A 27,966-nucleotide genomic window follows, 5' to 3' on the forward strand; every position below is an offset into this window, starting at 1 on the left:
ATTATGGTTTAGGCCTGATTTTCTATAGCAGGGACAGGGAAGATGGTTAAAATTGATGGGAAGATGGATGGAGCCAAATACAGGACCATTCTTGAAGAAAACCTGTTGGAGTCTGCAAAAGACCTGAAAAAAGAGAGAAAGACCTCACATCACCTTGCCCAGGTGCTCAGGAGAAAAAGCGTCAATACACAAAGGAATAACTCCGGCACACTGTATGTTTCCCAAAGAGAAAAAGATGGACACAAGAAAGTTGATTTCAAATCCTTTTCTTTTATTCAATGTGAAAAAGTGAAGAAGTGCTGTACAAAACAAAAGGTCCGCCAGGAACAACGTTTCGGCCAAGAGGCCTTCCTCAGGTCGGACAGACTAGAATGCCCCCTTCTGGCTCTGAGTTCTGGTAAATCACCTCTCAGGATCCCCCGGCCTCTCTATGAACCACGACCCGTGTACTATATACAGTGCCATATCGTGCTAGATCTTTTACGTCACTGGAGGTCTCATTTCTACAGCCTCTAGACAACCTACCTTTCCGTGTGCGGCCTCCTACTATAACACACAGGGACTCGTGTTCAAACCATATGTGCGGATATCATTTGAACCTTCCCTGACTAATAGTACTGTGTGGTGACACTACCACTTCCCTACAAGTGCAGTTCCTTCATGTCACAACTCATACGCTGTTCGTGATTACGCATACTCTTTGTGCAGGTGTTAAGCACATATATACATTCTGCTTGCTGATCTCCAGTGATTCCTGTCCATTCTAGTCTGTCCGACCTGAGGAAGGCCTTCCTCTTGGCCGAAACGTTGTTCCTGGCGGACCTTTTGTTTTGTACAGCACTTCTTCACTTTTTCACATTGAATAAAAGAAAAGGATTTGAAATCAACTTTCTTGTGTCCATCTTTTTCTCTTTGGGAAACATACAGTGTGCCGGAGTTATTCCTTTCTGCAAAAGACCTGAGACTGGGACGGAGATTTGTCTTGCAAATTACAATGGAATGGTTCACAAATAAACGTAGCCAGGTGTTAGAATGGCCAAGTCACAGTCCAGACCTGAACCCAATCAAGAATCTGTGGAAAGAGCTGAAAACTGCTGTTCACAAACGCCTCCATCCAACCTCACTCAGCTCCAGCTGTTTACAAAGGAAGAATGGGCGAGAATTTCAGTCTCTCGATGTACAAAACTGATAGAGACATACCCCAAGAGACTGCAGCTGTAATCACAGCAAAAGGGGGCGCTACAAAGTATTAACTTAAAGGGGATGAATAATATTGCACGCCACAATTTTCAGTTATTTATGTTTTACAAAAATTTTAAATAAGCAATAAATTTCGTTCAACTTCACAATTGTGTCCACTTGTTGTTGATTCTTCACCATAGCATTAAATTTTTAACTATTATTAATTAATTATTTATAACTATTATATATTATCTATCTATTTTAGTGTAATGTAGGAGAGGCCCTCCATCCTGTAAAATGTAGGAGAGGCCCTACATCCCGTGTAATGTAGGAGAGGCCCTCCATCCCGTGTAATGTAGGAGAGGCCCTCTATCCCGTGTAATTTAGGAGAGGCCCTTCATCCCGTGTAATGTAGGAAAGGCCGTCTACCCCATGTAATGTAGGAGAGGTCCTCTATCCCGTGTAATGTAGGAGAGGCCCTCCATCCCGTGTAATGTAGGAGAGGCCCCTATCCCGTGTAATTTAGGAGAGGCCCTCCATCCCGTGTAATGTAGGAAAGGCCGTCTACCCCATGTAATGTAGGAGAGGTCCTCTATCCCGTGTAATGTAGGAGAGGCCCTCCATCCCGTGTAATGTAGGAGAGGCCCTCCATCCCGTGTAATGTAGGAGAGGCCCTTCATCCTGTGTAATATAGGAGAGGTCTCCATCCCATGTAACGTAGGAGAGGCCCTCCATCCCGTGTAACGTAGGAGAGGCCCTCCATCCCGTGTAATATAGGAGAGGCCCTCCATCCCGTGTAATGTAGGAGAGGCCCTCCATCCCGTGTAACGTAGGAGAGGCCCTCCATCCCGTGTAACGTAGGACAGGCCCTCCATCCCGTGTAACGTAGGACAGGCCCTCCATCCCGAGTAATGTGGGAGAGGCCCTCCATCCCGTGTAACGTAGGAGAGGCCCTCCATCCCGTGTAATGTAGGAGAGGCCCTCCATCCCGTGTAACGTAGGAGAGGCCCTCCATCCTGTGTAATGTAGGAGAGGCCCTTCACCCTGAGTAATGTAGGAGAGGCCTCCATCCCGTGTAATGTAGGAGAGGCCGTCTATCCAGTGTAATGTAGGAGAGGCCTCCATCCCGTGTAATGTAGGAGAGGCCCTTCACCTTGAGTAATGTAGGAGAGGCCTCCATCCCGTGTAATGTAGGAGAGGCCCTCTATCCAGTGTAATGTAGGAGAGGCCCTCCATCCCGTGTAATGTAGAAGAGGCCTCCATCCCGTGTAATGTAGGAGAGGCCCTTCACCCTGAGTAATGTAGGAGATGCCTCCATCCCGTGTAATGTAGGAGAGGCCTCCATCCCGTGTAATGTAGGAGAGGCCCTTCACCCTGAGTAATGTAGGAGAGGCCTCCATCCCGTGTAATGTAGGAGAGGCCCTCCATCCCGTGTAATGTAGGAGAGGCCCTCCATCCCGTGTAATGTAGTAAAGTTCCTCCATCCTGTGTTATAATCTAGTTGCCACCTTTCAATGAACTCTAAATTCCCAATATCCTTTTTAAAATGTGGAGCCCAAAACTGGATACCAAGTTTATATTCTCCACTCGCATCTTCTCTTCTTACATTTCTCCGATTTCTACAATTTCATATATCTCCAGTGAATCATGTTAAGGTTCTCTAATCCTACTGAATTATTGAATAGCGCCAATTCTAATATAACATGTCACTGACAGTCACAAAGAGTGAGTAAAGAGTCTTAACGTCATGCCACAAACCTCAACTCTCACCGAATAGTCAGAAGGGAAAGAATAAAAGTATTGGCACCTTCCACACACAACATACAACATAACCATGAATCGATCCTGACCGGGGAGGAATTACCTCTACAAATAAGAAGCATGGTATGAAGGAGACGCTGCTCTTAATCTCTGGCTCATTGGCCACCATGTGCGCAGCTCCAGAACAACCTGCAGACAAACAGAAAGAATAAGCAGCAGGTTACTGAAATGAGACTGAGGCCATATTATTCTTAAAGGGATCTGCCAATAGGATTTCACCCCCAAACTATTTATATGAGCATGTAGATCTTTCAAAGACAAGTCCAGCAATACCTTGGAATGGTCGGTTCGTTCCTCCGTTACTGAGAAATCAGCTTTTAAATTGATATGCAAATGAGGCTGAAGATCTATTTGTAGATCTGAAGCCTCTGTCACTCCAGCTCTATTCCCCACCTGCTGCTTCACTGACTGCCTCTCTGCTGTGTGACTTCTGTCAAAAGAGGAAAGTAAATATCCTGCTGGACGTTTCATTTAAAGAGCAACCTGCACATATTAATAGATCGGAGACTGAACTCCTGCGGACAGATTCCCATTAACACTGACTAGTCTGAAGCCTCGGTCCTCGCAGGGACGAGATACACTGTTACTTGCTCCCTATGCCTCCAATGCTTAAAGGCACTTTGCACTTTCTACAATAGCAAAACGTACATATATACAGGGTGGTCCAAAAGTAGGTGGACAGAAAATAATAACATTTATTTTGATTTGTATATAAAATGATATTTAAAAATACCAATCAGATTCCACCTTTCATTTTCCAAAGAGTCTGTGAAGAATGAAAAGTGGAATCTGATTGGTTGCTAAGGGCAACTGAGTCACTTTCACTTTCCACCATGTTTGATAACCCTATTACACATACTGTCCACCTACTTTTGGACCACCCTGTATTTGTAGAAGTGAAACAATGGCACGTTATCATCAGGGTTGTGACGTCACGCAGTGTCATCCTTTATTATACTCCCTTGAGTAATACCATATAGATGTGACCCTAATCCCTGAACAGTTCCATGGGCCACTGGGACCAAGAAATCCAGATATAATTTATACATTTAAAATAAAAAAGCTAAAGGTACAAACACAAGTGAGAATACTGAAAGAAAAAACGAATGGAAAAAAAAATTGTACTTGGGCAATAAAATTATTACAAAAATGGTTGATATAATTAATAAGGAGACCCTCAAAACAGACATAGGGCTATGCACTGTTACAGTACCAAGGTCAAGCTGTCAGTGACAGGTTACAGCGTAATAAGAGGATCAGGAGCCGGGTTACTGTAATAAGAGGTTACAGGGGTAATAAGAAGATCAGGAGCCGGGTTACTGTAATAAGAGGTTACAGGGGTAATAAGAGGATCAGGAGCCGGGTTACTGTAATAAGAGGTTACAGGGGTAATAAGAGGATCAGGAGCCGGGTTACTGTAATAAGAGGTTACAGGGGTAATAAGAGGATCAGGAGCCGGGTTACTGTAATAAGAGGTTACAGGGGTAATAAGAGGATCAGGAGCCGGGTTACTGCAATAAGAGGTTACAGGGGTAATAAGAGGATCAGGAGCCGGGTTACTGTAATAAGAGGATACAGGGGTAATAAGAGGATTAGGAGCCGGGTTACTGTAATAAGAGGATACAGGGGTAATAAGAGGATCAGGAGCCGGGTTACTGTAATAAGAAGTTACAGGGGGAATAAGAGGATCAGGAGCCGGGTTACTGTAATAAGAGGATACAGGGGTAATAAGAGGATCAGGAGCCGGGTTACTGTAATAAGAGGTTACAGGGGTAATAAGAGGATCAGGAGCCGGGTTACTGTAATAAGAAATTACAGGGGTAATAAGAGGATCAGGAGCCGGGTTACTGTAATAAGAGGTTACAGGGTAATAAGAGGATCAGGAGCCGGGTTACTGTAATAAGAGGTTACAGGGGTAATAAGAGGATCAGGAGCCGGGTTACTGTAATAAGAAATTACAGGGTAATAAGAGGATCAGGGGCCGGGTTATTATAATAAGAGGTTATAGGGGTAATAAGAGGATCAGGAGCCGGGTTACTGTAATAGGAGGTTACAGGGGTAATAAGAGGATCAGGAGCCAGGTTACTGTAATAAGAGGTTACAGGGTAATAAGAGGATCAGGAGCCGGGTTACTGTAATAAGAGGTTACAGGGGTAATAAGAGGATCAGGAGCCGGGTTACTGTAATAAGAAATTACAGGGTAATAAGAGGATCAGGGGCCGGGTTACTGTAATAAGAGGTTACAGGGGTAATAAGAGGATCAGGTGCCGGGTTACTGTAATAAGAAATTACAGGGGTAATAAGAGGATCAGGAGCCGGGTTACTGTAATAAGAGGTTACAGGGGTATTAAGAGGATCAGGAGCCGGGTTACTGTAATAAGAGGATACAGGGGTAATAAGAGGATCAGGAGCCGGGTTACTGTAATAAGAGGATACAGGGGTAATAAGAGGATCAGGAGCCGGGTTACTGTAATAAGTGGTTACAGGGGTAATAAGAGGATCAGGAGCCGGGTTACTGTAATAAGAGGTTACAGGAGTAATAAGAGGATCAGGAGCTGGGTTACTATAATAAGAGGTTACAGGCGTAATAAGAGGATCAGGAGCTGGGTTACTGTAATAAGAGGTTACAGGGGTAATAAGAGGATCAGGAGCCGGGTTACTGTAATAAGAGGTTACAGGGGTATTAAGAGGATCAGGAGCCGGGTTACTGTAATAAGAGGATACAGGGGTAATAAGAGGATCAGGAGCCGGGTTACTGTAATAAGAGGATACAGGGGTAATAAGAGGATCAGGAGCCGGGTTACTGTAATAAGTGGTTACAGGGGTAATAAGAGGATCAGGAGCCGGGTTACTGTAATAAGAGGTTACAGGAGTAATAAGAGGATCAGGAGCTGGGTTACTATAATAAGAGGTTACAGGCGTAATAAGAGGATCAGGAGCTGGGTTACTGTAATAAGAGGTTACAGGGGTAATAAGAGGATCAGGAGCCGGGTTACTGTAATAAGAGGATACAGGGGTAATAAGAGGATCAGGAGCCGGGTTACTGTAATAAGAAATTACAGGGGTAATAAGAGGATCAGGAGCCGGGTTACTGTAATAAGAGGTTACAGGGGTATTAAGAGGATCAGGAGCCGGGTTACTGTAATAAGAGGATACAGGGGTAATAAGAGGATCAGGAGCCGGGTTACTGTAATAAGAGGATACAGGGGTAATAAGAGGATCAGGAGCCGGGTTACTGTAATAAGTGGTTACAGGGGTAATAAGAGGATCAGGAGCCGGGTTACTGTAATAAGAGGTTACAGGGGTAATAAGAGGATCAGGAGCCGGTTACTGTAATAAGAGGTTACAGGGGTAATAAGGGGATCAGGAGCCGGGTTACTGTAATAAGAGGATACAGGGTAATAAGAGGATCAGGAGCCGGGTTACTGTAATAAGAGGTTACAGGGGTAATAAGAGGATCAGGAGCCGGGTTACTGTAATAAGAGGTTTCAGGGGTAATAAGAGGATCAGGAGCCGGGTTACTGTAATAAGAGGTTACAGGGTAATAAGAGGAACAGGATCCGGGTTACTGTAATAAGAGGTTACAGGGGTAATAAGAGGATCAGGGGTCGGGTTACTGTAATAAGAGGTTACAGGGGTAATAAGAGGATCAGGAGGCGGGTTACTGTAATAAGAGGTTACAGGGTAATAAGAGGATCAGGAGCTGGGTTACTGTAATAAGAGGTTACAGGGGTAATAAGAGGATCAGGAGCCGGGTTACTGTAATAGAGGATACAGGGGTAATAAGAGGATCAGGAGCCGGGTTACTGTAATAAGGGGTTACAGGGGTAATAAGAGGATCAGGGGTCGGGTTACTGTAATAAGAGGTTACAGGGGTAATAAGAGGATCAGGAGGCGGGTTACTGTAATAAGAGGTTACAGGGTAATAAGAGGATCAGGAGCTGGGTTACTGTAATAAGAGGTTACAGGGGTAATAAGAGGATCAGGAGCCGGGTTACTGTAATAGAGGATACAGGGGTAATAAGAGGATCAGGAGCCGGGTTACTGTAATAAGGGGTTACAGGGGTAATAAGAGGATCAGGGGTCGGGTTACTGTAATAGAGGTTACAGGGGTAATAAGAGGATCAGGAGCCGGGTTACTCTAATAAGAGGTTACAGGGGTAATAAGAGGATCAGGAGCCGGGTTACTGTAATAAGAGGTTTCAGGGGTAATAAGAGGATCAGGAGCCGTGTTACTGTAATAAGAGGTTACAGGGTAATAAGAGGAACAGGATCCGGGTTACTGTAATAAGAGGTTACAGGGGTAATAAGAGGATCAGGGGTCGGGTTACTGTAATAGAGGTTACAGGGGTAATAGGAGGATCAGGAGCCGGGTTACTGTAATAAGAGGATACAGGGGTAATAGGAGGATCAGGAGCCGGGTTACTGTAATAAGAGGTTACAGGGGTAATAAGAGGATCAGGAGCCGGGTTACTGTAATAAGAGGTTACAGGGGTAATAAGAGGGTCAGGAGCCGGGTTACTGTAATAAGAGGTTACAGGGGTAATAAGAGGGTCAGGAGCCGAGTTACTGTAATAGAGGATCAGGAGCCGGGTTACTGTAATAAGAGGTTACAGGGGTAATAAGGGGATCAGGAGCCGGGTTACTGTAATTAGAGGATACAGGGTAATAAGAGGATCAGGAGCCGGGTTACTGTAATAAGAGGATACAGGGTAATAAGAGGATCAGGAGCCGGGTTACTGTAATAAGAGGTTACAGGGGTAATAAGAGGATCAGGAGCCGGGTTACTGTAATAAGAGGTTACAGGGGTAATAAGAGGATCAGGAGCCGGGTTACTGTAATAAGAGGTTACAGGGGTAATAAGAGGATCAGGAGCCGGGTTACTATAATAAGAGGTTACAGGGGTAATAAGAGGATTAGGAGCCGGGTTACTGTAATAAGAGGTTACAGGGTAATAAGAGGATTAGGAGCCGGGTTACTGTAATAAGAGGTTACAGGGGTAATAAGAGGATCAGGAGCCGGGTTACTGTAATAAGAGGTTACAGGGGTAATAAGAGGGTCAGGAGCCGGGTTACTGTAATAAGAGGTTACAGGGGTAATAAGAGGATCAGGAGCCGCGTTACTGTAATAAGAGGTTACAGGGGTAATAAGAGGGTCAGGAGCCGGGTTACTGTAATAAAAGGTTACAGGGGTAATAAGAGGATTAGGAGCCGGGTTACTGTAATAAGAGGTTACAGGGGTAATAAGAGGATCAGGAGCCGGGTTACTGTAATAAGAGGATACAGGGGTAATAAGAGGGTCAGGAGCCGGGTTACTATAATAAGAGGTTACAGGGGTAATAAGAGGGTCAGGAGCCGGGTTACTGTAATAAGAGGTTACAGGGGTAATAAGAGGATCAGGAGCCGGGTTACTGTAATAAGAGGTTACAGGGGTAATAAGAGGGTCAGGAGCCGGGTTACTGTAATAAGAGGTTACAGGGGTAATAAGAGGATCAGGAGCCGGGTTACTATAATAAGAGGTTACAGGGGTAATAAGAGGATCAGGAGCCGGGTTACTGTAATAAGAGGTTACAGGGGTAATAAGAGGATCAGGAGCCGGGTTACTGTAATAAGAGGATACAGGGGTAATAAGAGGGTCAGGAGCCGGGTTACTGTAATAAGAGGTTACAGGGGTAATAAGAGGATCAGGAGTCGGGTTACTGTAATAGGAGGTTACAGGGTAATAAGAGGATCAGGAGCCGGGATACTGTAATAAGAGGTTACAGGGGTAATAAGAGGATCAGGATTTGGGTTGGTGTAGTGGGATGAGGATCTGGTATGTGCCATGTTGGAGGTTTTCGGCTGCCTGTAATCAGTGATATGATGATGTGACATTTATGAAGTCTTCACATAATATGATGACAATCCCCAGTAATGGATGTCCCCTGCAGCCCCCGTTGTAGCACAGACCTGCTGGCATGGTGCAGATATTCCCCCTCCCCACGCTCCGGGGTCTCGGCTCCCGATCACTGTCTTCAAGGAGAAGGGTTTGGAGAAAGCGATGGAAAACAGAAGGAGGGAGATGACAATATTGGGATCAGTAATCGGGGAGGCCGGATGTGATGGATGTATGAGGGGAAAACAATATGGAAATGGCAAAAAAAAAATATATATAATAAGAATCACTGACAGTAAAAACACCAACGAATAAGAGAAAAAAAGAGGGAGGACGCGGGCTGAGATCGGGGAGAGGAGGATAAGGACGGACAATGGAGGGATGAGGGAAAAGAAGAGTGTGATGGAGGGAGGGAGGAGGAGGGGAGTACAGCTGCGGGGGGCTTATTAGTAGGCTGACGGCATATGTTGTGTGATCATAACACCCACCTCTCCATACCTGAGCCCTGACACTAGGACATCGCCCCCTACAGGAAATCTGAGGAACTGCGTGCTTTATATGGGAATCATCTGAGCGTGTCCTGTAGTATGATTACAGTGTTAGGTCTGGATTGTAGGATATGAGTCGTCCACCTGCAGCGGTCGCCCCGGGGACACCACTCCACCTCCAGGGACGCCGCAGGGTCTTCTCTTTGGGATCTCTGGCAACAGGTATGTCAGGTTATTTACATCTGAGTCGTGCCGCCACTCACGGTTTGCGGTCAGGGATATGGGTGACCGCCACTGCAGCTTTGACGAGCGTCTGGGGCTGATGGAGTCTGCAGTTAGATGGTGTGGCCTCCCGTGAGTGAGGCTGGTCCCAGGGGCTCGGGTGCATAGAACAACAGGTTCCAGAATAACTCAGTCTCAGTCCAAAATGTCTTGCAACTGATTTGTACTCACTTTTTGCTGTTTCGTGAGGAACTCGGGCCATGCTGAGATACACCAGGTGGAACCAGGAACTCCTTCAGGCCGAACTGGGGGTAACCATTAACTCGCCTTCCTAGCACTTCTTTGTTTTGGATAACCCCTGACTTAAAGTACCGTGGGGTTCATCCAGGGAAGTCGCTTCTGCCTTTTCGTCCCCTTTTGGCCCGTTTTCCGGCAGCGTGGACCATGTGAGATGGCTTCTGGCTCTGTCTCCTTATGGGTCCCCTGTTGCTGCTGAGGTTCGAACTCTGTATTGTTGGTGAGGTACCTCTAGTCCCCTCACCGGCAGGTTTAGCAGACCACTAAATGGATGTCTACTCTAGGGACCTGTTCCCTGTGCGTGCCTAGTTTCCAGCAGTCCCCGTACTCGGCTGCCTCTCTTCAGGTGTCTTTCTGGCTGTCTGGTCACCGTTCTCCCCTGCTAACAGCTACTACACATGCAGGGTCTGACTAGCCGTGTGTGCACGTGCGTCCTTCAGCAACTGCTCTCACTGCTCCCAGACTGGCTTGTTCCACCTCTTTCCTGATGGCCTCTGCAGATTAGTTCCCAGCCCCTCCACTGCACCCCTTGATTAGAATTGAAGGCAGACCCCTCCCAGGGGCTGCCCAAGGGTCCCATCTAATGGTGTGGGAGACCTGGTCACTATGTGTCTGTGCGTACACACCTCATTCTGGCCTTTGGAATCACCTGGAAGCACTGTCCCAGCATGGGTGCAGTACTCAGTGGTGCCTGACCAGCTCAGGGGCGCCACAGATACTGTTATATATGGGAAGTCTCCTCTATAGGGGAGGCAGATAATGCCTGATTGGTGGATTACTGGGGTCTGACCTCAGAGATCCCCCCACCTAGCAATGTAAAGGAGCTGCTGCACGTGTGCACCTCATTCCAGGGACCCACAAATAAAACATTGTTGAGCTATATTAAAGCTGGAAAACCCTTTTATAAACCAAGATATAGGGTGCTAGTGTCAGACTGGGGAGTCAGGGCCCACCAGTGGATTCTCCGGTTGTCCTGTGGGCCAGACCAAGCCTGAACGGTGGCACTAACTTCAATAGACCCAAATTCAGTGTGTCCACCCATATCCTGTCCACCGCCATTAACATGAGAACGGCGGCAGCTATAGGCATAGAAGTGGTGTCTAGGTATAGTAAAGTAGCCATGCGCTACGCAATGAAACCACCTACAGCGCCACCTGGTGGAAAACAAAGGAGTTAGCATTTTTATCTCAAAAACGGAACGAGATAGAGAAAAAAGTGAATTACAAAGTTGTAGGACATCATCAATTCAATACGAATCCACACCTTGCATACAGAAATGCTATGATTAGAACGTGTAAAACTCACAAGGCTGCGGACGTGAAGCGATACCTCATGGAGACCTTCCTACAAGTCATTGGGTATGGTGGCTGTGTGGAGTGGCCTCCACGCTCACCTGACCTGACCCCATTGAACTTCTTTCTGTGAGGTCACATCACACAGCAGGTGTATGCGACCCCTCCACCAACATTGCAGGACCTACGACCACGTATCACAGATGCTTGTGCAAACGTGTCACCTACCATATTGCACAGCGTGCAGCAAGATACAGTATGCTGTGCAGAGGCCAGATGTGCATTGCAGCTGACGGGGGCCACTTTGAGCATCAAAGTTACATGAGCGCCATATGCGTGACCAGCATTCAATGATTTGGGAGGGTCATGGGTTTCATATCATAGCATTTCTGTATGCAAGGTGTCGATCCGTATTGAATTGATGATGCCCTGCAACTTTTGAATTCACTTTTTTTCTCTATCTCGTTCTGTTTTCAAGATAAAAATGCTAACTCCGTTGTTTTCCACCAGGTGGCGCTATAGGTGGTTTCATTGCGTAGCGCATGGCTACTTTACTATACCTAGACACCACTTCTATGCCTAGAGCTGCCACCATTCTCAAGTTAATGGCGGTGGACAAGATATGGGTGGACACACTGTATAACCAAATAGGGTCTGTCCGGCACCATCTGGACCCACTATTTAATGGACCTGCCAAATTCTGGGAGATTCCCTTTAGAGACCACTTAGAAGCCACAACCAGGACTGACCGCAGCACCTGAGACTTTAATCCGTGAGGTTTCTAAAATTGGGGCACTGTGGATATCGTTGTTATTATGGGGGCACTGTGGATATCGCTGTTATTATGTGGGCACTGTGGATATCGCTGTTATTATGGGGGCACTGTGGATATCACTGTTATTATGGGGGCACTGTGGATATCACTGTTATTATGGGGGCACTGTGGATATCACTGTTATTATGGTGGCACTGTGGATATCACTTATTATGGGGGCACTGTGGATATCACTGTTATTATGGGGGCACTGTGGATATCACTGTTATTATGGGGGCACTGTGGATATCGCTGTTATTATGTGGGCACTGTGGATATCGCTGTTATTATGGGGGAACTGTGGATATCGCTGTTATTATGTGGGCACTGTGGATATCGCTGTTATTATGGGGGAACTGTGGATATCGCTGTTATTATGGGGGCACTGTGGATATAGCTGTTATTATGGGGGCACTGTGGATATCACTGTTATTATGGGGGCACTGTGGATATCGCTGTTATTATGGGGGCACTGTGGATATCACTGTTATTATGGGGGCACTGTGGATATCACTGTTATTATGGGGGCACTGTGGATATAGCTGTTATTATGGGGGCACTGTGGATATCACTGTTATTATGGGGGCACTGTGGATATAGCTGTTATTATGGGGGCACTGTGGATATCGCTGTTATTATAGGGGCACTGTGGATATCACTGTTATTATGGGGGCACTGTGGATATTACTGTTATTATGGGGGAACTGTGGATATCGCTGTTATTATGGGGGCACTGTGGATATCGCTGTTATTATGGGGGCACTGTGGATATCACTGTTATTATGGGGGCACTGTGGATATCACTGTTATTATGGGGGCACTGTGGATATAGCTGTTATTATGGGGGCACTGTGGATATCACTGTTATTATGGGGGCACTGTGGATATCACTGTTATTATGGGGGCACTGTGGATATCACTGTTATTATGGGGGCACTGTGGATATAGCTGTTATTATGGGGGCACTGTGGATATCACTGTTATTATGGGGGCACTGTGGATATAGCTGTTATTATGGGGGCACTGTGGATATCGCTGTTATTATAGGGGCACTGTGGATATCACTGTTATTATGGGGGCACTGTGGATATCTCTGTTATTATGGGGGCACTGTGGATATTGCTGTTATTATGGGGGCACTGTGGATATCACTGTTATTATGGGGGCACTGTGGATATCACTGTTATTATGGGGGCACTGTGGATATCACTGTTATTATGGGGGCACTGTGGATATCACTGTTATTATGGGGGCACTGTGGATATTGCTGTTATTATGGGGGCACTGTGGATATCACTGTTATTATGGGGGCACTGTGGATATCACTGTTATTATGGGGGCACTGTGGATATAGCTGTTATTATGGGGGCACTGTGGATATAGCTGTTATTATGGTGGCACTGTGGATATCGCTGTTATTATGGGGGCACTGTGGATATTGCTGTTATTATGGAGGCACTGTGGATATCATTGTTATTATGGCGGCACTGTGGATGTCACTGTTATTATGGGGGCACTGTGGATATCGCTGTTATTATGGGGGCACTGTGGATATAGCTGTTATTATGGGGGCACTGTGGATATTGCTGTTATTATGGGGGCACTGTGGATATTGCTGTTGTTATGGGGGCACTGTGGATATCACTGTTATTATGGGGGCACTGTGGATATCACTGTTATTATAGGGGCACTGTGGATATAGCTGTTATTATGGGGGCACTGTGGATATAGCTGTTATTATGGGGGCACTGTGGATATCGCTGTTATTATGGGGGCACTGTGGATATAGCTGTTATTATGGGGGCACTGTGGCTATTGCTGTTATTATGGGGGCACTGTGTATATCGCTGTTATTATGGGGGCACTGTGGCTATTGCTGTTATTATGGGGGGCACTGTGGATATCGCTGTTATTATGGGGGCACTGTGGATATAGCTGTTATTATGGGGGCACTGTGGATATAGCTGTTATTATGGGGGCACTGTGTATATCGCTGTTATTATGGGGGCACTGTGGCTATTGCTGTTATTATGGGGGGCACTGTGGATATCGCTGTTATTATGGGGGCACTGTGGATATAGCTGTTATTATGGGGGCACTGTGGATATAGCTGTTATTATGGGGGCACTGTGGATATAGCTGTTATTATCGGGGCACTGTGGATATAGCTGTTATTATGGGGGCACTGTGGATATCGCTGTTATTATGGAGGCACTGTGGATATCGCTGTTATTATGGGGCACTGTGGATATCACTGTTATTATGGGGGCACTGTGGATATTGCTCTTATTATGGGGCACTGTGGATATCACTGTTATTATGGGGGCACTGTGGATATCACTGTTATTATGGGGGCACTGTGCATATCGCTGTTATTATGGGGGCACTGTGGATATAGCTGTTATTATGGGGGCACTGTGGATGTCACTGTTATTATGGGGGCACTGTGGATATAGCTGTTATTATGGGGGCACTGTGGCTATTGCTGTTATTATGGGGGCACTGTGGCTATTGCTGTTATTATAGGGGCACTGTGGATATCGCTGTTATTATGGGGGCACTGTGGATATCACTGTTATTATGGGGGCACTGTGGATATCGCTGTTATTATGGGGGCACTGTGGATATCACTGTTATTATGGGGGCACTGTGGATATAGCTGTTATTATGGGGGCACTGTGGATGTCACTGTTATTATGGGGGCACTGTGGATATAGCTGTTATTATGGGGGCACTGTGGATATAGCTGTTATTATGGGGGCACTGTGGATATTGCTGTTATTATGGGGGCACTGTGGATATAGCTGTTATTATGGGGGCACTGTGGATATTGCTGTTGTTATGGGGGCACTGTGGATATCACTGTTATTATGGGGGCACTGTGGATATCACTGTTATTATAGGGGCACTGTGGATATAGCTGTTATTATGGGGGCACTGTGGATATAGCTGTTATTATGGGGGCACTGTGGATATCGCTGTTATTATGGGGGCACTGTGGATATAGCTGTTATTATGGGGGCACTGTGGCTATTGCTGTTATTATGGGGGCACTGTGTATATCGCTGTTATTATGGGGGCACTGTGGCTATTGCTGTTATTATGGGGGGCACTGTGGATATCGCTGTTATTATGGGGGCACTGTGGATATAGCTGTTATTATGGGGGCACTGTGGATATAGCTGTTATTATGGGGGCACTGTGTATATCGCTGTTATTATGGGGGCACTGTGGCTATTGCTGTTATTATGGGGGGCACTGTGGATATCGCTGTTATTATGGGGGGCACTGTGGATATCGCTGTTATTATGGGGGCACTGTGGATATAGCTGTTATTATGGGGGCACTGTGGATATAGCTGTTATTATGGGGGCACTGTGGATATAGCTGTTATTATGGGGGCACTGTGGATATCGCTGTTATTATGGAGGCACTGTGGATATCGCTGTTATTATGGGGGCACTGTGGATATCACTGTTATTATGGGGCACTGTGGATATCACTGTTATTATGGGGGCACTGTGGATATTGCTCTTATTATGGGGCACTGTGGATATCACTGTTATTATGGGGGCACTGTGGATATCACTGTTATTATGGGGCACTGTGGATATAGCTGTTATTATGGGGGCACTGTGGCTATTGCTGTTATTATGGGGGCACTGTGGCTATTGCTGTTATTATGGGGGCACTGTGGCTATTGCTGTTATTATAGGGGCACTGTGGCTATTGCTGTTATTATAGGGGCACTGTGGATATCGCTGTTATTATGGGGCACTGTGGATGTCACTGTTATTATAGGGGCACTGTGGATATCGCTGTTATTATGGGGCACTGTGGATATCACTGTTATTATGGGGGCACTGTGGATATTGCTCTTATTATGGGGCACTGTGGATATCACTGTTATTATGGGGGCACTGTGGATATCACTGTTATTATGGGGCACTGTGCATATCGCTGTTATTATGGGGGCACTGTGGATATAGCTGTTATTATGGGGGCACTGTGGCTATTGCTGTTATTATGGGGGCACTGTGGCTATTGCTGTTATTATAGGGGCACTGTGGCTATTGCTGTTATTATAGGGGCACTGTGGATATCGCTGTTATTATGGGGCACTGTGGATGTCGCTGTTATTATAGGGGCACTGTGGATATCGCTGTTATTATGGGGGCACTGTGGATATAGCTGTTATTATGGGGGCACTGTGGCTATTGCTGTTATTATGGGGGCACTGTGGCTATTGCTGTTATTATAGGGGCACTGTGGATATCGCTGTTATTATGGGGGCACTGTGGATATCACTGTTATTATGGGGGCACTGTGGATATCGCTGTTATTATGGGGGCACTGTGGATATCACTGTTATTATGGGGGCACTGTGGATATAGCTGTTATTATGGGGGCACTGTGGATGTCACTGTTATTATGGGGGCACTGTGGATATAGCTGTTATTATGGGGGCACTGTGGATATAGCTGTTATTATGGGGGCACTGTGGATATTGCTGTTATTATGGGGGCACTGTGGATATCGCTGTTATTATGGGGGCACTGTGGATATAGCTGTTATTATGGGGGCACTGTGGATATAGCTGTTATTATGGGGGCACTGTGGATATTGATGTTATTATGGGGGCACTGTGGATATCGCTGTTATTATGGGGGCACTGTGGATATCACTGTTATTATGGGGGCACTGTGGATATAGCTGTTATTATGGGGGCACTGTGGATGTCACTGTTATTATGGGGGCACTGTGGATATAGCTGTTATTATGGGGGCACTGTGGATATAGCTGTTATTATGGGGGCACTGTGGATATAGCTGTTATTATGGGGGCACTGTGGATATAGCTGTTATTATGGGGGCACTGTGGATATTGCTGTTATTATGGGGGCACTGTGGATATTGCTGTTATTATGGGGGCACTGTGGATATTGCTGTTATTATGGGGGCACTGTGGATATAGCTGTTATTATGGGGGCACTGTGGATATAGCTGTTATTATGGGGGCACTGTGGATATAGCTGTTATTATGGGGGCACTGTGGATATAGCTGTTATTATGGGGGCACTGTGGATATAGCTGTTATTATGGGGGCACTGTGGATATAGCTGTTATTATGGGGGCACTGTGGATATAGCTGTTATTATGGGGGCACTGTGGATATTGCTGTTATTATGGGGGCACTGTGGATATTGCTGTTATTATGGGAGCTCTGTGGATATCGCTGCAGCAGCCAGACAATGATATGATGATGACAGCTCACGCTCGGCAGCAGCGAACCCTCACTCGTTTGTCCCTCGGAATGCGAACAGAGAAAACAAACTGATCATTTTGCCTCAGCCGAGCTCCCGTAGTCCTCACGTAATCCAGCCATTTTAGTAACGGTTGCTAAGGGAGCAATGCGTAGCTGATTGGTGCTGTCCATTTGTAATTTTTACCACCAATCACTGGAAAAAACATTGTGGTGACGTCATGAGGACAGATGACCTCGCAGGGAGCCCGGAAGTAGCGGTCAGTCGCGCTGCTGCTGTCAGACCGTGAAGTAGACGATTGTCAGGTACAGGGGGCGGCGGCTGACACTATGACGTCACGTATTTACAGTAATGACGTTATATGTGTATTATACCTCATTTTGGAAGCCCATCCACTCCTGCTGGGATCTGTAGTTCTCCAGCATTGCTGCTAATGGTTTCTTAAGAAAACTAGGAAGCTATCTGATCAGGCCAGGCATTTAAAGGGGAACTCCATCTTTTATGACTTGCAGAATACATTTTTTCATACAATCTTATTATTATTATTATTATTATCATTATATAGAGTTCTGATAAATAAGTGGTGTCACCTGTGCACGGCGGCCTCTTCTCTCCTCTGCTGTGCACGGCGGCCGCTCCTCTCCTCTGCTGTGCACGGCGGCCTCTTCTCTCCTCTGCTGCGCACGGCGGCCTCTTCTCTCCTCTGCTGCGCACGGCGGCCTCTTCTCTCCTCTGCTGCGCACGGCGGCCTCTTCTCTCCTCTGCTGCGCACGGCGGCCTCTTCTCTCCTCTGCTGTGCACGGCGGCGGCTCCTCTCCTCTGCTGTGCACGGCGGCCTCTTCTCTCCTCTGCTGTGCACGGCGGCCTCTTCTCTCCTCTGCTGTGCACGGCGGCCTCTTCTCTCCTCTGCTGCGCACGGCGGCCTCTTCTCTCCTCTGCTGTGCACGGCGGCCTCTTCTCTCCTCTGCTGTGCACGGCGGCCTCTTCTCTCCTCTGCTGCGCACGGCGGCCGCTTCTCTCCTCTGCTGCGCACGGCGGCCGCTTCTCTCCTCTGCTGCGCACGGCGGCCGCTTCTCTTCTCTGCTGTGCACGGCTGCCGCTTCTCTCCTCTGCTGTGCACGGCGGCCGCTTCTCTCCTCTGCTGCGCACGGCTGCCGCTTCTCTCCTCTGCTGCGCACGGCGGCCGCTTCTCTCCTCTGCTGCGCACGGCGGCCGCTTCTCTCCTCTGCTGTGCACGGCGGCCGCTTCTCTCCTCTGCTGCGCACGGCGGCCGCTTTACCCCTCTGCTGTGCATGGCAGCTGCTTCTCTCCTCTGCTGTGCACGGCGGCCGCTTCTCTCCTCTGCTGTGTTCTCTTTGCTGGATCTCCTGCTCATGTGCCGTGCGCTGTATGGCGACATTTTTCTGCCCCCTTATGCTGGGGTGCAGGTTGGTGGTGGCGGCGGGCCCGGACTGAGGACCGCACGCAGCTCACTTTGCCCTTTCGCACTGCTCGGAGCCGCTTTATCTCCCGGATTATTGCATGACTCGGCCCCACGTTGGTGATGGAGGTCGGGGTCTGCGGGGGGAGCAGTTGGAGATGATGGGGGTATTAATACGCTGTGTATATGATGTTTGCTGCTGTCTTTCCCCGCAGGATGGCGGTGGAGGGGGATCCCGGGAGCCTGGTGAAGGTGGCGCACGTCCTGCTGCTGGCGGCATCGTGGGGCATGCAGTGCTGGGTGACGTTTGTAGCAGGTGACTCCGGACAATATGTCTCCTCTTTATAGACGTCTGTGGCCACGTCCATTATGGCCATTTTTTTACTTTGGCCGTGGCCAGGCATGGTGCGGGCTAATGGGGTCACCCGGGGGTACCGGGACAAGGAAGTCGGAAAGAGTAGCTTTTTTTGTGACTTGGTCCCGGCAGTGCTGTGGAGGTGGTAGCGCGGCCCCATCACCGGCACTGTGCTTCAATGTATCACCGTCAGAGTGATTTTTGGCTGCGGGTCCTGCTTCATGTCAAAAATTGCCATCTATCCCCTGCTGTCTAATGCTTCCGCTCTCTTCACAGGCTTCGTAATGATCAGGGGCGTCCCCCGGCACACATTCGGACTAGTGCAGAGTAAGCTGTTCCCCTTCTATGGCCACATTGTCTTGTGCTTCTCCTTCCTGAACTTGGCTATTTACGCCACTTATCACCCACGGGAGCTGCTGACTACTACAGAGACTGTGCAGGTGAGTGCCGCAACCCCAAACTATGCTCCATCCTAAATAGTGATGAGCGGGCACTACCATGCTCGGGTGCTCTGTACTCGTAACTAGTGATGAGCGGGCACTACCATGCTCGGGTGCTCTGTACTCGTAACTAGCGATGAGCGGGCACTACCATGATCGGGTGCTCTGTACTCGTAACTAGCGATGAGCGGGCACTACCATGCTCGGGTGCTCTGTACTCGTAACTAGTGATGAGCGAGCACTACCATGCTCGGGTGCTCAGTACTTGTAACTAGTGATGAGCGGGCACTACCATGCTCGGGTGCTCAGTACTTGTAACTAGTGATGAGCGGGCACTACCATGCTCGAGTGCTCGGTACTCGTAACTAGTGATGAGCGGGCACTACTATGCTCAGTACTCGTAACTAGTGATGAGTGGGCACTACCATGCTCGGGTGCTCAGTACTTGTAACTAGTGATGAGCGGGCACTACCATGCTCAGGTGCTCAGTACTCGTAACTAGTGATGAGTGGGCACTACCATGCTCAGGTGCTCAGTACTCGTAACTAGTGATGAGCGGGTACTACCATGCTCAGGTGCTCTGTAATCGTAATTAGTGATGAGTGGGCACTACCATGCTCGGGTGCTCTGTACTTGTAACTAGTGATGAGTGAGCACTGCCATGCTCGGGTGCTCTGTACTTGTCACTAGTGATGAGCGGGCACTACCATGCTCGGGTGCTCTGTACTTGTAACTAGTGATGAGCGGGCACTACCATGCTCGGGTGCTCTGTACTTGTAACTAGTGATGAGCGGGCACTACCATGCTCGGGTGCTCTGTACTCGTAACTAGTGATGAGCGGGCACTACCATGCTCGGGTGCTCAGTACTTGTAACTAGTGATGAGCGGGCACTACCATGCTCGGGTGCTCAGTACTTGTAACTAGTAATGAGCGGGCACTACCATGCTCGAGTGCTCGGTACTCGTAACTAGTGATGAGCGGGCACTACCATGCTCGGGTGCTCTGTACTCGTAACTAGTGATGAGCGGGCACTACCATGCTCGAGTGCTCAGTACTTGTAACTAGTGATGAGTAAGCACTACCATGCTCAGTGTTCGTAACTAGTGATGAGCGGGCACTACCATGCTCGAGTGCTCAGTACTTGTAACTAGTGATGAGCGGGCACTACCATGTTCGGGTGCTCTGTACTCGTAACTAGTGATGAGTGGGCACTACCATGCTCGGGTGCTCAGTACTTGTAACTAGTGATGAGTGGGCACTACCATGCTCAGGTGCTCTGTACTCGTAACTAGTGATGAGCAGGCACTACCATGCTCGGGTGCTCAGTACTTGTAACTAGTGATGAGCGGGCACTACCATGCTCGGGTGCTCAGTACTTGTAACTAGTGATGAGTGGGCACTACCATGCTCGGGTGCTCAGTACTGGTAACTAGTGATGAGCGGGCACTACCATGCTCGGGTGCTCAGTACTGGTAACTAGTGATGAGCAGGCACTACCATGCTCGGGTGCTCAGTACTTGTAACTAGTGATGAGCGGGCACTACCATGCTCGGGTGCTCAGTACTTGTAACTAGTGATGAGCAGGCACTACCATGCTCGGGTTCTTGTTACTTATAACTAGTGATGAGTGGGCACTACCATGCTCGGGTGCTCAGTACTCGTAACTAGTGATGAGCGGGCACTACCATGCTCGGGTGCTCAGTACTCGTAACTAGTGATGAGCGGGCACTACCATGCTCGGGTGCTCAGTACTCGTAACTAGTGATGAGTGAGCACTACCATGCTCGGGTGCTCAGTACTGGTAACTAGTGATGCGCGAGCACTACCATGCTCAGGTGCTCAGTACTTGTAACTAGTGATGAGCGGGCACTACCATGCTCGGGTGCTCGATACAAGTAACACACGTTTTGGCACAACTCGTTACCCGAGTATAATGGAAGTCTATGGGGAGCTGGAGCATTTTTCCATGTACTTCCATTATATTCAGTTAAAGAGTTGCGGAAAAATGCTTGTTACTTGTATCAAGCACCTGAGCATAGTAGTGCCCGCTCATCACTATTCCTAATAGCATTGGTTATATGGGACCGCACAGCCTATTTTGACCCCTCTTGAGCCCCCATCTTACTCTATATACAGTACAGACTAAAAGTTTGGACACAGCTTCTCATTCAAAGAGTTTTCTTTATTTTCATGACTGAAAATCGTAGATTCACATTGAAGGCATCAAAACTATGAATTATCACATGTGGAATGAAATACTTAACAAAAAAGTGTGAAACAACTGAAAATATGTCTTATATTCTAGGCTCTTCAAAGTCACCACCTTTTGCTGTGATTACTGCTTTGCACACTCTTGGCATTCTCTTGATGAGCTTCAAGAGGTAGTCACCGGAAATGGTTCTCACTTCACAGGTGTGCCCTGTCAGGTTTAATAAGTGGGATTTCTTGCCTCATAAATGGGGTTGGGACCATCAGTTGTGTTGTGCAGAAGTCTGGTGGATACACAGCTGATAGTCCTACTGAATAGACTGTTAGAATTTGTATTATGGCAAGAAAAAAGCAGCTAAGTAAAGAAAAACGAGTGGCCATCATTACTTTAAAAAGGAAGGTCAGTCAGTTCGAAAAATTGGGAAAACTTTGAAAGTGTCCCCAAGTGCAGTGGCAAAAACCATCAAACGCTACAAAGAAACTGGCTCACATGAGGACTGCCCCAGGAAAGGAAGACCAAGAGGCACCTCTGCTGCAGAGGATAAGTTTATCCGAGTCACCAGCCTCAGAAATCGCAGGTTAACAGCAGCTCAGATTAGAGACCAGGTCAATGCCACACAGAAATGGAATTGGAAAACCATTTCCGGTGACTGCCTCTTGAAGCTCATCAAGAGAATGCCAAGAGTGTGCAAAGCAGTAATCCTAGCAAAAGGTGGCTACTTTGAAGAACCTAGAATATAAGACATATTTTCAATTGTTTCACACTTTTTTGTTAAGTCTTTCATTCCACATGTGATAATTCATAGTTTTGCTGCCTTCAATGTGAATCTACAATTTTCAGTCATGAAAATAAAGAAAACTCTTTGAATGAGAAGGTGTGTCCAAACTTTTGGTCTGTACTGTACGTGCACCCCAGCTGTCAGCTCTCGTCCAACTTCTCATTCCTCTGTATTTTGCAGATCGCGCTCTTTTTCGTCTCGCTCCTTCTATCTGCACTCAACGCTCGCTGGTTCTCCCCGGCCACTACCAGCGCCATGTTTGAGATGCAGGCCGTGGAGCGTGAGCATGGCCTGGGAGCCGAGATCGGGCTGAGCGCCAACATTGAAGGGTACAAGCGCTTGCGGGAGAAAGACCCCAAATACCAAGCCCTGCGCAAATCTTTCTTTCGCTACCACGGCATCTCCTCTCTGTGCAACATGGTGACATTGTTGTGTAATGGCGCAAACCTTGTATTCACTGCTCTGTTATTGCCTTCAATATAAGGAGTCAGCCGGATGTATGGACCGCGGACCAGCAAACGGGCCGCGCAGCAGCGAGATTATTGCACTTTCATAATTCCAGCTCATATTTTTGTTAATTGATGTGAATTTTCTGCTTGTAAATTTATAATGAATAAAATGTTAGATTTTTATGAAACACTAAAATGTCAAATCCAAATCAGATCATATAATTTGTGTCACAATGTTTGTTATATCGACACTTCCTGCACAAGAATATAACTATTATAATACTGCCCCATATACAAGAATATAACTACTATAATACTGCTCCTATGTACAAGAATATAACTACTATAATACTGCCCCCTATGTACAAGAATATAACTACTATAATACTGCCCCTATGTACAAGAATATAACTACTATAATACTGCTCCTATGTACAAGAATATAACTACTATAATACTGCTCCTATGTACAAGAATATAACTACTATAATACTGCCCCTATGTACAAGAATATAACTACTATAATACTGCCCCTATGTACAAGAATATAACTACTATAATACTGCTCCTATGTACAAGAATATAACTACTATAATACTGCCCCTATGTACAAGAATATAACTACTATAATACTGCCCCCTATGTACAAGAATATAACTACTATAATACTACCCCCTATGTACAAGAATATAACTACTATAATACTGCTCCTATGTACAAGACTATAACTACTATAATACTACCCCCTATGTACAAGAATATAACTACTATAATACTGCTCCTATGTACGAGAATATAACTACTATAATACTGGTCCTATGTACAAGAATATAACTACTATAATACTGCCCCCTATGTACAAGAATATAACTACTATAATACTGCCACTATATACAAGAATATAACTACTATAATACTGCCCCCTATGTACAAGAATATAACTACTATAATACGGCTCCTATGTACAAGAATATAACTACTATAATACTGCCCCTATGTACAAGAATATAACTACTATAATACTGCTCCCTATGTACAAGAATATAACTACTATAATACTGCCCCTATGTACAAGAATATAACTACTATAATACTGCCCCCTATGTACAAGAATATAACTACTATAATACTGCTCCCTATGTACAAGAATATAACTACTATAATACTGCCCCTATGTACAAGAATATAACTACTATAATACTGCCCCCTATGTACAAGAATATAACTACTATAATACTGCCACTATATACAAGAATATAACTACTATAATACTGCCCCCTATGTACAAGAATATAACTACTATAATACTGCTCCTATGTACAAGAATATAACTACTATAATACTGCCCCCTATGTACAAGAATATAACTACTATAATACTGCTCCTATGTACAAGAATATAACTACTATAATACTGCTCCTATGTACAAGAATGTAACTACTATAATACTGCCCCCTATGTACAAGAATATAACTACTATAATACTGCCCCTATGTACAAGAATATAACTACTATAATACTGCCCCTATGTACGAGAATATAACTACTATAATACTGCCCCTATGTACGAGAATATAACTACTATAATACTGCTCCTATGTACAAGAATATAACTACTATAATACTGCCCCTATGTACAAGAATATAGCTACTATAATACTGCCCCTATGTACAAGAATATAACTACTATAATACTGCTCCTATGTACAAGAATATAACTACTATAATACTGCTCCTATGTACAAGAATATAACTACTATAATACTGCTCCTATGTACAAGAATATAACTACTATAATACTGCTCCTATGTACAAGAATATAACTACTATAATACTGCTCCTATGTACAAGAATATAACTACTATAATACTGCCCCTATGTACAAGAATATAACTACTATAATACTGCTCCTATGTACAAGAATATAACTACTATAATACTGCCCCTATGTACAAGAATATAACTACTATAATACTGCCTCTATGTACAAGAATATAACTACTATAATACTGCCTCCTATGTACAAGAATATAACTACTATAATACTGACCCTATGTACAAGAATATAACTACTATAATACTGCCCCTATATACAAGAATATAACTACTATAATACTGCCCCCTATGTACAAGAATATAACTACTATAATACTGCTCCTATGTACAAGAATGTAACTACTATAATACTGCCCCTATGTACAAGAATGTAACTACTATAATACTGTCCCCTATGTACAAGAATATAACTACTCTAATACTGTCCCTATGTACAAGAATATAACTACTATAATACTGCCTCTATGTACAAGAATGTAACTACTATAATACTGCTCCTATGTACAAGAATGTAACTACTATAATACTGCCTCTATGTACAAGAATATAACTACTATAATACTGCCCCTATGTACAAGAATATAACTACTATAATACTGCTCCTATGTACAAGAATGTAACTACTATAATACTGCCCCTATGTACAAGAATATAACTACTATAATACTGCCCCTATGTACAAGAATATAACTACTATAATAATGTCCGCTATGTACAAGAATATAACTACTATAATACTGCCCCTATGTACAAGAATATAACTACTATAATACTGCCCCTATGTACAAGAATATAACTACTATAATACTGCCCTCTATGCACAAGAATATAACTACTATAATACTGCCCCTATGTACAAGAATATAACTACTATAATACTGCTCCTATGTACAAGAATATAACTACTATAATACTGCCCTCTATGTACAAGAATATAACTACTATAATACTGCCTCCTATGTACAAGAATATAACGACTATAATACTGCTCCTATGTACAAGAATATAACTACTATAATACTGCTCCTATGTACAAGAATATAACTACTATAATACTGCTCCTATGTACAAGAATATAACTACTATAATACTACCCCTATGTACAAGAATATAACTACTATAATACTGTCCGCTATGTACAAGAATATAACTACTCTAATACTGCTCCTATGTACAAGAATATAACTACTATAATACTGCCCCATATACAAGAATATAACTACGATAATACTGCCCCTATGTACAAGAATATAACTACTATAATACTGTCCTCTATGTACAAGAATATAACTGCTCTAATACTGCCCCTATGTACAAGAATATAACTACTATAATACTGCTCCTATGTACAAGAATATAACTACTATAATACTGCCCCCTATGTATAAGAATATAACTACTATAATACTGCTCCTATGTACAAGAATATAACTACTATAATACTGCCCCTATGTACAAGAATATAACTACTATAATACTGCCCCTATGTACAAGAATATAACTACTATAATACTGCCCCCTATGTACAAGAATATAACTACTATAATACAGCCCCTATGTACAAGAATATAACTACTATAATACTGCTCCCTATGTACAAGAATATAACTACTATAATACTGCTCCCTATGTACAAGAATATAACTACTATAATACTGCCCCTATGTACAAGAATATAACTACTATAATACTGCCCCCTATGTACAAGAATATAACTACTATAATACTGCCCCTATGTACAAGAATATAACTACTATAATACTGCTCCCTATGTACAAGAATATAACTACTATAATACTGCTCCCTATGTACAAGAATATAACTACTATAATACTGCCCCCTATGTACAAGAATATAACTACTATAATACTGCCCCTATGTACAAGAATATAACTACTATAATACTGTCCGCTATGTACAAGAATATAACTACTCTAATACTGCTCCTATGTACAAGAATATAACTACTATAATACTGCCCCATATACAAGAATATAACTACTATAATACTGCCCCTATGTACAAGAATATAACTACTATAATACTGCCCCTATGTACAAGAATATAACTACTATAATACTGCTCCTATGTACAAGAATATAACTACTATAATACTGCCCCCTATATATAAGAATATAACTACTATAATACAGTCCCCTATATATAAGAATACAACTACTATAATACTGCCCCTATGTACAAGAATATAACTACTATAATACTGCCCCTATGTACAAGAATATAACTACTATAATACTGCCCCTATGTACAAGAATATAACTACTATAATACTGCCCTCTATGTACAAGAATATAACTACTATAATACTGCCCCTATGTACAAGAATATAACTACTATAATACTGCCCCTATGTACAAGAATATAACTACTATAATACTGCTCCTATGTACAAGAATATAACTACTATAATACTGCCCTCTATGTACAAGAATATAACTACTATAATACTGCCTCCTATGTACAAGAATAAAACTACTATAATACTGCCCCTATGTACAAGAATACAACTACTATAATACTGCCCCCTCTGTACAAGAATATAACTACTATAATACTGCTCCTATGTACAAGAATATAACTACTATAATACTGCTCCTATGTACAAGAATATAACTACTATAATACTGCTCCTATGTACAAGAATATAACTACTATAATACTGCCCCATATACAAGAATATAACTACTATAATACTGCCCCTATGTACAAGAATATAACTACTATAATACTGCCCCCTATGTATAAGAATATAACTACTATAGCACTGCTCCTATGTACAAGAATATAACTACTATAATACTGCCCCCTATGTACAAGAATATAACTACTCTAATACTGCCCCTATGTACAAGAATATAACTACTATAATACTGCCCCCTATGTACAAGAATATAACTACTATAATACTGCCCCTATGTACAAGAATATAACTACTATAATACTGCCCCTATGTACAAGAATATAACTACTATAATACTGCTCCTATGTACAAGAATATAACTACTATAATACTGCTCCTATGTACAAGAATATAACTACTATAATACTGCTCCTATGTACAAGAATATAACTACTATAATACTGCCCCATATACAAGAATATAACTACTATAATACTGCCCCTATGTACAAGAATATAACTACTATAATACTGTCCTCTATGTACAAGAATATAACTACTCTAATACTGCCCCTATGTACAAGA

The 27,966-nt window shown here is 44.6% G+C and overlaps 2 protein-coding genes across 5 annotated transcripts in view; one reads left to right on the forward strand and one right to left on the reverse strand.

Moving 5' to 3' along the window:
• The window catches only part of PLPPR2 (phospholipid phosphatase related 2), a 37,257-nt gene extending 27,959 nt beyond the window's left edge, over positions 1-9,298 (reverse strand). For both annotated transcript variants that reach the window (XM_075346579.1, XM_075346580.1), the window contains exons 1-2: positions 8,952-9,298; positions 3,047-3,132 (exon numbers count right to left, since the gene is read on the reverse strand). In XM_075346579.1, the coding sequence (XP_075202694.1) occupies positions 3,047-3,132; positions 8,952-8,961 (96 nt within the window). In that variant the 5' untranslated portion in view covers positions 8,962-9,298. The remainder of the gene's footprint in view (positions 1-3,046; positions 3,133-8,951) is intronic.
• Positions 9,299-9,470: 172 nt separating this feature from the next.
• The window catches only part of LOC142304316 (ras-related protein Rab-3D-like), a 65,122-nt gene continuing 46,626 nt past the window's right edge, over positions 9,471-27,966 (forward strand). Inside the window, exons 1-4 of one of the 3 annotated variants that reach the window (XM_075346586.1) lie at positions 17,381-17,558; positions 18,889-18,989; positions 19,305-19,468; positions 22,637-23,127. In XM_075346586.1, coding sequence (XP_075202701.1) covers positions 18,890-18,989; positions 19,305-19,468; positions 22,637-22,939 — 567 coding nt within the window. In that variant the 5' untranslated portion in view covers positions 17,381-17,558; position 18,889 and the 3' untranslated portion in view covers positions 22,940-23,127. Of the gene's footprint in view, positions 9,588-17,380; positions 17,559-18,888; positions 18,990-19,304; positions 19,469-22,636; positions 23,128-27,966 lie in introns of those variants that run through there. The other 2 variants (XM_075346582.1, XM_075346581.1) reach the window with 2 other exon arrangements.

Source organism: Anomaloglossus baeobatrachus, chromosome 4, assembly GCF_048569485.1.
Source record: "Anomaloglossus baeobatrachus isolate aAnoBae1 chromosome 4, aAnoBae1.hap1, whole genome shotgun sequence".
In the NCBI taxonomy this organism is placed as follows: domain Eukaryota; kingdom Metazoa; phylum Chordata; class Amphibia; order Anura; family Aromobatidae; genus Anomaloglossus; species Anomaloglossus baeobatrachus.